A 9,021-nucleotide genomic window follows, 5' to 3' on the forward strand; every position below is an offset into this window, starting at 1 on the left:
GTCCCTGAACAAGCTGTTCCTGGCAAATAGAGGCTCCAGGATGCGGCCTTGAGGCAAGTCCACCAGGAGAGCTTAAACCCTGGAGGTGTGTGCCTGGGGAAAGCCATCCAGCAGTGCCAACCTATTGGGGTCTAGGCAGGTGTGAGACCCTTGGAACTCAATAGGGCTCACTCCCAGGTAAGTGCATCTAGGATGGCAGCCCTAGTTCTTACGAGAAATGGACAAGGTCAGCTGCCCCTCTGCTTGGTAGGAAAAAAGTGTTGTGTATGGATGGGGAATATGAAGTGTGTGTCTGTGTTTGTCTAAAAATGAAATAAAAATAAAACTTTAAAAAAATTAAACAGTGTCCGATTAAACAGTCTTAAAATGAAGGAATAAGGTCCAAGAATTCAGAAAATGTGTAAAATTCAGAAAAGGTAGAAAAATGTTAAGCAAAAACAGATTGCTACCGCTAATCATTCAAGAATAAATGGAAAAAGCATGTAGGAGCATGTGGTGACGGCACCATGACCTGGTGGATGGGCTGGAGGCAGAGGAGAAGCCTGGGACTGGCATGGAGACCCTGTGGGACAGGACTTCTGGCTTTGAGCAGTGCCACAGCAGTGCCCAGCAAGGCGGCCAGTCATCTCTGCCCACCACCACCTACACAGGAGTAGCAGAAGGGAGGTGCTGAGGTTTGCAAAGTGTGGCCAGGGCTAAGAACAAGTGCAGCCAAATGGGTGGCAGCAGCCATATCCCCTTCAGTCCACTGAGCCCACCAGTGGCTACCAGTCCCAGGGATCTGCACTCATAGCCTTCCATTTCTCTCTCTCTCGCTCTCCCTCTCTCTCTTAAAAACAATGCTGCACATCTAAATCAACCCTAAAACACACACACACAAAAAGCGTGCTGCTTATATACCGCCCCATAGTGCTTCAAGCACTCTCTGGGCGGTTTACAATTTAATTATGCAGGCTACACATTGCCCCCCCAGCGAGCTGGGTACTCATTTTACCGACCTCGGAAGGATAGAAGGCTGAGTCAACCTTGAGCCGGCTACCTGGGATTGAACCCCAGGTCGTGAGCACAGTTTTGGCTGCAGTACAGCGGTTTAACCACTGCGGCACGAGGCTCTGGCGGTATTCATTTCCTATTCACTTCCTAGGCCTCTCCACAAAAATAACGAAGTGTCTAATTTGCTTAAATCCTGAAGTGCCTCTCTTCTCAACTCACTCCAACACTCTGTCAAATTGACAAGGAAAGTCTCACTTTTGGTTCATTTCCAGTAATTCCAAGTGCTGGAAAAGAATAAAAACAGAACCACCCTACCTGCACCAAAATAAAGAGATGGCCTTGCAAAAATGGGGTTCTCTATTCTTCCCGATTTGTACTTAGAATCGACCTAAGGCTATTCACAGACACAATAAAAGGTGAAAAGTTTTTGTTCATTTATTTATTTAAAATCTTTGTACCTCACCTTTCTCTTTAAAAAGGACCCAAAGTGGCTTACATCATTAAAAACGAGTATCTAAGTGGTGAGTATACAAATACAAAAAGGATCAAGCAGATAATATACCAAAAAGCATCGGCAACGCCAAAACACATTCACAGCAGTAAGGCACAACAATTCATTTAAACCACACACTCAGGCAGCCAGTCACTGAGGGGAAGTTTGCCTGAAGAGAAAGGGCTTTGCCTGCTTGGGGATTTTTTATTTAAACAGCGGCAGACCAGAAAAGTAATTCTATGCAATGGAGACTCAAGGTACAAATATAATAATATCAGAGAAAATGTAATTAAATGCAGCTATTGAACGAGAAATGGATGACAGCATTAGATGAAGCTCTTTATGACACAGAACAAGGAAAATTAGCAGGAATTAGGTATTTAGTTATAAAACACTAAATTTCTTCCTTTTTCCCACTGGCCCTCTACCGAAAAACATGAATTGTTTCCAAACATTTAGCAATCTTTTGTTGTTTAGTCATTAAGTCGTGTCCGACTCTTCGTGACCCCATGGACCAGAGCACGCTAGGCCCTCCTGTCTTCCACTGCCTCCCGAAGTTGGGTCAAATTCATGTTGGTAGCTTCAATGACACTGTCCAACCCTCTCGTCCTCTGTCGTCCCCTTCTCCTCTTGCCTTCACACTTTCCCTGCACCAGGGTCTTTTCCAGGGGGGGTCTTCTCATTAGATGGCCAAAGTATGGAAACCTCAGCTTCGTGATCTTAATAGCTTAGTAGCAATCTTAATAGCTAACAATTTGAAAGGACAGGTTCCTGAAATTCAGCAAATTTGGCCCAAGATTGTTCAGATGGAAAAAGGAAACCATGGAGAAACAGTAGAAAGGCATGTACATGAAGGAGATAAAAAGTTCCTAGACAATATAATGATCAGGTTTCCTGAAGTAAAATATTTACTGCAGCAAAAAGAAGTATCAGTTTAAAAGTCAAACTGACAAAAACTTCTACTGAAATAGAAGACCTCCCAGAAAATGAAAAATTACTGAAGGCAAAAATAGAGGACTATGTTTTTCCTTCTGTCCATGGCGCGGGAAACAGAGTTTTCAGTACACAAAACGCACCAAGTAAAAACATCTAGATAAACGAGAAACTTAAAAATAAAAGTTTGGCTAAAATACTGCAAAGCTTCCTTGACCAACGGGAAATGAGAAATACATATTCCCAAGACATGTTTCTCAAAGACCTTCAACGGCTTTTAAGTCACCATTCTGTTCCGGTTGTTCTGTTTCATTCAACCAACTGTAACCGTGAGAAGGGTTTTGATTTACATGAAATGTTCAAGGAATGGTTTCTGGAGGCCACCCTCATCCCTACAGAGCCTCCAAGATCACGCAGGAATTTGAACCCAGGTCTCTTGAGTCGAAGTCCAACACTCTTGGCATTATACCTCTGGCTCTCAATCCCCTTATCATACAGAAATTCTCACCAAATCTACAGTATTGCTTTCAGTCTTTCCATATGGCACATATGTGAAGGAGGGCGCGAGAAATCAGTTGTGAGTCTTTTATATCGAGTAAGCCCTGGGGAGGTTACCATAAGGAGGAACTGATTTGATGGAACTTAATTGCTGTTGTTTCTTATGCTCACTGTACCCCAACAGGCCTCTTATTACCCGTTATGCTTCCCTGTTGGCTGGAAACGTTCAGGTTTCCTCATAATTCTATACTTCTCCTATTGTTCTTCACATGTAATTACGTGAAGTAGAAAGTGCATCTGTGTTTCTTTTCAACTCGAAGTAGGAATCACATGCGACTGAAAACTGATGGATTTTTTTTCCTTCCCCTCATTTTGGAATTATGGGAAACATGACAAACATACAAAGTAGTCCAGGAAGGAAAGAAAGAACAAAGACTGCCTTGCACTGTTCCTGGGAAGGATATAAATAATTCTGATAATGTCACAGATTTCTTTGGTTGTAGTTAGAGGTGAAAGTAACTTTGTTATTCACCAAAAAAATTACTGAGAAACAGGAACAAATATTTTTAAGGCCTCACCACTGAGATTTGATGGGTTAAATTTTTACAGAAACCCTTTTCACTGTACAGGGAACATTTCAACTGATTATTTCCAGCATGAGTGTGTGACACTGAAAGAGTGGCTACTTGGTGTGGATTCTGTGATGTTTACTCAACCTGTCACCCGAACGGAAGCTTTTCCCACACTCCATGCATTTGAAGGGTTTCTCTCCTTTGTGAACCATTTCATGGGAACGAAGGTGATCCCTACGACTGAAGCTCTTTCCACACTCCAGGCATTTATAAGTTTTCTCCCCTGTGTGGATTCGGGAATGGACAGTAAGATCACAACTCTGACTGAAGCTCTTTCCACACTCCTGACACTTAAAGCGTTTCTCCCCAGTATGGACTCTTTGGTGTTGTCTAAGGGTCTGGGCTGACTTTAAATGTTCTCCGCATTCAGAGCATTTATAACATTTCTCCGCCATATGAGTTGCATGGTGTATCTTGACTTGATTCTTCTGTTTGAAGGCCTTCCCACACTCCGGACATTTAAACGGTTTCTCTTCTTTGTGAACGGTCTGATGCACATTAAGTGCTGATTTTTGGGAGAAGCTCTTTCCGCACTCCAGACATGTAAAGGGCTTCTCCCCCGTGTGGGTGCGTTTATGTTTAATAAGATCTCCACTCCAAATGAAGCTCTTCCCACACTCCAGACATTTATACGGCTTTTCTCCTGTGTGGATCCTTTGGTGGCTGGTCAAGATATCATTGCGACTGAAAGTCTTCCCACATTCTAGACATTTATATGGTTTCTCCGCTGTGTGAGTTTTTTCATGGCTGGTAAGGTGATGTTGTCTTTTGAATCTCTTTCCACACTCCAGACATTCGTAGAGTTTCTCTCCGGTGTGAATTATTTCATGGAAAACAAGATTACCTTTACAGCTGAAGGTCTTCCCACACTCTTGGCATTCATAGGGCTTCTCACCTGCGTGGATCTTATGATGCCTATTAAGGTTGTCCTTCAGGCAGAAAGCCTTTCCACACTCCAGACATTCAAATGGCTTCTCTCCTGTATGCACACTTTGATGACTAACAAGGTATCTTTTCAATCTAAAGTTTTTCCCACATTCCTCGCAATCAAATGGTTTCTCTGTGGTGTGGACTGTGCGATGAGAAACAAGGTCTCCACTCTGGCGGAAGGCCTTTCCACACTCCACACATTTGAATGGCTTCTCCCCCGTGTGGATTCTCTCATGGGCAGTAAGAATTTCTCTCAATCTAAACGTTTTCCCACATTCCAGGCATTCAAAGGGCTTCTCGCCTGTGTGAATTTTCTGATGGGATATCAGGGCTGAGGTCTGGCTGAAAGACTTTCCACACTCAAAACATTTATATGGTTTCTCCCCAGTGTGAACTCTTTGGTGGGAAGCGAGGCTTGTGCTCTTGCTGAAGGTTTTTCCACACTCCAGACACTGGTTTTCAGACCGACTGAAGCTTTTTCCACACTCCAGCCATGTAAACGGTTTCTCCCCCTTGTGAATTTTCTCATGGCCATCTAGGGCCGATTTACGGGCAAAGGTTTTCCCACACTCAGGGCACTCATGGCTTCCTTTGCCTCTGGATGTTTTCTGAGGGACTTGGGCTTCCTCTCGACAAGCAAAGGGTTTCTCCATCTTCTCCTCGACTTGCTTTCCTCCAAGTTTCTTGTTTCCATCTTAATTCTCAACAATCTCTTTGCCATCTGAACATTCACCCTTTCCCTCTGCCGTTTGATGGCCTCCTCTTTTGTTTCTGCTTTCTGACATGTTTCCTGTTAAAAAAAATAAAGAAACCTGAAGTAAGCAGCAGATAACAGATATTCAGACTAAGGAAGAAAGCACATCTGTGATGGCTTGTAACCCAAACGGCTTTCTACAGATGTCCGATAAGAATGACAGTAAAAAATGTAACCTCCACCCCTTGAACATCCAATATTCTACAGGGACTAACAATTTAACCTAGCAAATGGCCACACCTCAGGATAAATATCAAGGAAACTCTTTGGCGTACGGTGCTGCCGAGAAGAAAGTTTATGTTACAACATGCTAATTTGAACCATCATTTTTAAATCCTTAAGAATTCTCGACTTGCTCGTCTTTTTTCCTAATTTTATTTTTACCCAAAACATTTAGCCCCCCCCCCCACTCTTTGCGGAACACCAACATCTAAGTCACGGATGATGTCATACTGCAAACGATAGCAAAGCATGAAGAGAGAACTCAGTGTTCGGAACGGCCGTAAAAGGTGCAAGATTTGGCAGAAAATATATAAAAGTAAGTTTTAACATAGAAAAATGCAGAGTTCAGCATTTAGGCAGAAAAAAACACTAATGTATCATTATAAGGTGGAGGACTGCTGGCTTCACAGCAAATGTGGCAGAAACTTTAGCTCAAGTAACAGCAACTGATTTGGAATTAGGTTGTCTGAGTGTTTCTGTTTCACCTGAGAACCCCACCCCCACCCTGGGTGTAAAATAAGTGAGTCTGACAGTGAAGAATGGGAGCAACCTGGAGTCGCATTAGTTCTCCAGTATCCTAGTGTGCACACAAGTGTAACAACTTGTGAGCACAGAAGCAACAGCACCTTCCTGTCGGTCACTGTTTTTCCCATGACTAGGTACATCCAAGCGTTTTATTCCTTGGATCCTTCTCTTTCCGGAGCAGCTCAGAAGTGAAATTATAGATTTTTGGAGGTGTGAAAGGAGCTGGGTTCAGTTCATTACAAGTAGTCCTGACATCTGGTGGCCAGCTTGGCCACTGGAGCAGTCCTCTAGGAAAAAGAAATACTTCAAGATTTGGGAAAGAGCAAAAGTGCTGGCAGTTTGTCAATTATTAGAATGCCCCAGAAAACTCAGATAAAGTGGGGGGGGGGAGTGGGGGGGGGTTGCCACAATTAAGATGATAATCCCTGATTCGCCACAACAGTCTTGGTTAATTCAAACCCCTACCAAGAAATACTCCTAAGCGTTTCAGGAAAGAAAGAAATTCTGCCTTGAATATCTTTCAGTATGAATGGTTTTCCCCCTATTTGATGCCATGGGCAAGGAAGCCGAAACAGAGACAACCTGAGCTGAATCACAAACACCATAAAGTTGGAAAGGTTATTTCTATCACAACCGATAAACAGGGAACCAGGTCTAGTTATCTGCTCTTCTGAAACTGGAAGAAAAGATACTGACTTCTGGAATAATAGAAAAGTGGCATATTGTACTTTTTTTGCAATAAATGACCCAAATTCCTCCAGGCAGCCTGGCCAGCTAGTGGACTCTGGGACATGTAGTCCAAGTAGTCGTATATCCACACTCTAGACCAGGGGTTTTAAACTCAATTTACCTGGGGGCCGCTGGAGGCAGAGTCTGGGTGAGGCTGGGCCGCATCAGATTTTCCGCCAAGCGGAGCAAGAGCCCAAAGAAGCCGCCCAGGAGTTTCCTTAGCCGACAGACAGGTGGGCTGGCTGGCAGACTGCAGTTCTGGATGGAGGGTGCAAGAGGTGCTGTCTTGGGAGAGAGCCGGCGAACGAGGCAAGGCTTTTTTTTTTACTCTTGACAGCAGAGGATGTGTGGGTGCTTTGGGGGGGCAGGCAAGGCGAGGGCCACAAACTATCATCTGGGGGGGCGCAAATGGCCCCCGGGCCGCATGTTTGAGACCCCTGCTCTAGACACTACAATAAACACATTACAGTTAAATTGCTAGGATGAAAGTATCAAATAAAATTGGTTCAATCAGAAAAGACGCATAGTAAGCAAACTGAGTTACAGGTCCCCCTCAGTCGGTCACTATTTTTGCTCATCTCCCAGCAGTTCTGCACTTAAAACTGATTTTGTTTCTAACTACGTTTCCCTCGTGCCAAAAGTCTGAGGAAGAAATACATACAGCGGCCTATTTTGAGGAGCAGATTCCTGACGATTCAGAAGAAGGTGGCAGAAGACCGATCCAGAATTGATCCCAGGGTACAGGATGCAGAGAAAGCCAACATTAGGCAAACATCAGTCCTGGTGGAAATAAAAGTAAAATCTTATTAAAAAGAAATAAATTCTTTGCACTGAAAGGGGATATCATCTTTAAAAGCAAGCAGACGATGGAGAAAGCTGGACCATAACTACCCATTCTGGGACTGAGGGCAAATTGCAGGTCAAGTCAGCTTTTAAATTCCGGGTGTGGAAATAATAAAGGAAGAAATCCCACCTTTGGGGACACCCTGCCATCATCTCCCCTCGCCTATAGGCAATGACCAGAGTCCCCTTCCTTCCATCACTCTAACCACAACACCACCCTGTGCAGCAGAATCGTACGGGAGGGAGGGGCAGAAAAGTGCAAACAAATATCCAGAAAATTCAACAGAGGGAAAACTAACCCATTGTGTCCCCTTTGGGGGGGGGGGGAGAAGCCAAGTCTTACCGCGAAAAAGAAATTTCCAAGGTCTGGAAATGGATTAGAAGGCGATGAGAAGCTGCGATCCCAGGAAAAGAGGACGATCCACCCACTTTGCCTCCAAAACCGTTTGAAAGGAAGGGCGGAAGTCGGTACCAGCAAGTGGTAAGGAGGAAACGACACGTGACAGGCTGCATTGACCAACCAGGACAAAGGCTGGGAGGACTAAGCCCGGATTGGCTCCTCTGCAGCAGGAAGGGAGAGGGAGCCTAGAGCAAAAGAGCATTTCCGTAAAAGAGACAGCCTCTCCGTTTCCCCATTTCCTGCCCTTCTAGGAATATCAAATCTAATAATTGTAACCCTTGCAGAGCCAAGCCCCCTTCCCTGTGCTTCCCTCCCAAGTAGGGTTGCCAAATGTGTGTTTAGTCGTTTAGTCGTGTCCGACTCTTCGTGACCCCATGGACCAGAGCACGCCAGGCCCTCCTGTCTTCTACTGCCTCCCGGAGTTGTGTCAGGTTCATGTTGGTTGCTTCGCAGACACTGTCCAGCCATCTCATCCTCGGTCGTCCCCTTCTCCTCTTGCCATCACACTTTCCCAACATCAGGGTCTTTTCCAGGGAGTCTTTTCTTCTCATGAGATGGCCAAAGTACTGGAGCCTCAGCTTCAGGATCTGTCCTTCCAGTGAGCACTCAGGGTTGTTTTCCTTCAAAATGGATAGGTTTGTTCTCCTTGCAGTCCAGGGGATTCTCAAGAGCCTCCTCCAGCACCACAATTCAAAGGCATCAATTCTTTGGCGGTCTGCTTTCTTTATGGTCCAGCTCTCACTTCCATACATCACGACAGGAAAAACCATAGCTTTGACTATTCGGACTTTTGTTGGCAAGGTGATGTCTCTGCTTTTCAAGATGCTGTCCAGATTTGTCATCGCTTTCCTCCCAAGAAGAAGGCGCCTTTTAATTTCAGGGCTGCTGTCTCCATCTGCAGTGATCATGGAGCCCAGGAAGATAAAATTTGACACTGCCTCCATATCTTCCCCTTCTATTTCCCAGGAGGTGATGGGACCAGTGGCCATGATCTTAGTTTTTTTGATGTTGAGTTTCAGACCGTTTTTTGCACTCTCCTCTTTCACTCTCATTACAAGGTTCTTTAATT

The 9,021-nt window shown here is 44.6% G+C and overlaps 1 protein-coding gene across 2 annotated transcripts; it reads right to left on the bottom strand.

Moving 5' to 3' along the window:
- Positions 1–1,417: 1,417 nt before the first annotated feature.
- On the bottom strand, positions 1,418–8,027 carry LOC140703791 (uncharacterized). Of its 2 annotated transcripts, XM_078387795.1 has the most exons (3): positions 7,896–8,027; positions 7,371–7,489; positions 1,418–5,269 (listed from the first exon to the last, which is right to left on the bottom strand). In XM_078387795.1, the coding sequence occupies exon 3, from the start codon at positions 5,130–5,132 to the stop codon at positions 3,600–3,602; it is 1,533 nt and encodes a 510-aa protein (XP_078243921.1). In that variant the 5' UTR covers positions 5,133–5,269; positions 7,371–7,489; positions 7,896–8,027; the 3' UTR covers positions 1,418–3,599. The 2 variants fall into 2 exon arrangements, with proteins under 2 accessions (XP_078243921.1, XP_078243922.1); XM_078387796.1 differs by lacking the exons at positions 7,371–7,489; positions 7,896–8,027 and adding an exon at positions 6,119–6,335.
- Positions 8,028–9,021: the final 994 nt, after the last annotated feature.

The sequence above is a fragment of the Pogona vitticeps genome, chromosome 2 (genome assembly GCF_051106095.1).
Source record: "Pogona vitticeps strain Pit_001003342236 chromosome 2, PviZW2.1, whole genome shotgun sequence".
Classification (NCBI taxonomy): domain Eukaryota; kingdom Metazoa; phylum Chordata; class Lepidosauria; order Squamata; family Agamidae; genus Pogona; species Pogona vitticeps.

What these genes read in the sequence shown, in the direction of transcription:
- LOC140703791 (XM_078387795.1), bottom strand. Translation starts at nt 5,132, where the DNA reads ATGGAGAAACCCTTTGCTTGTCGAGAGGAAGCCCAAGTCCCTCAGAAA.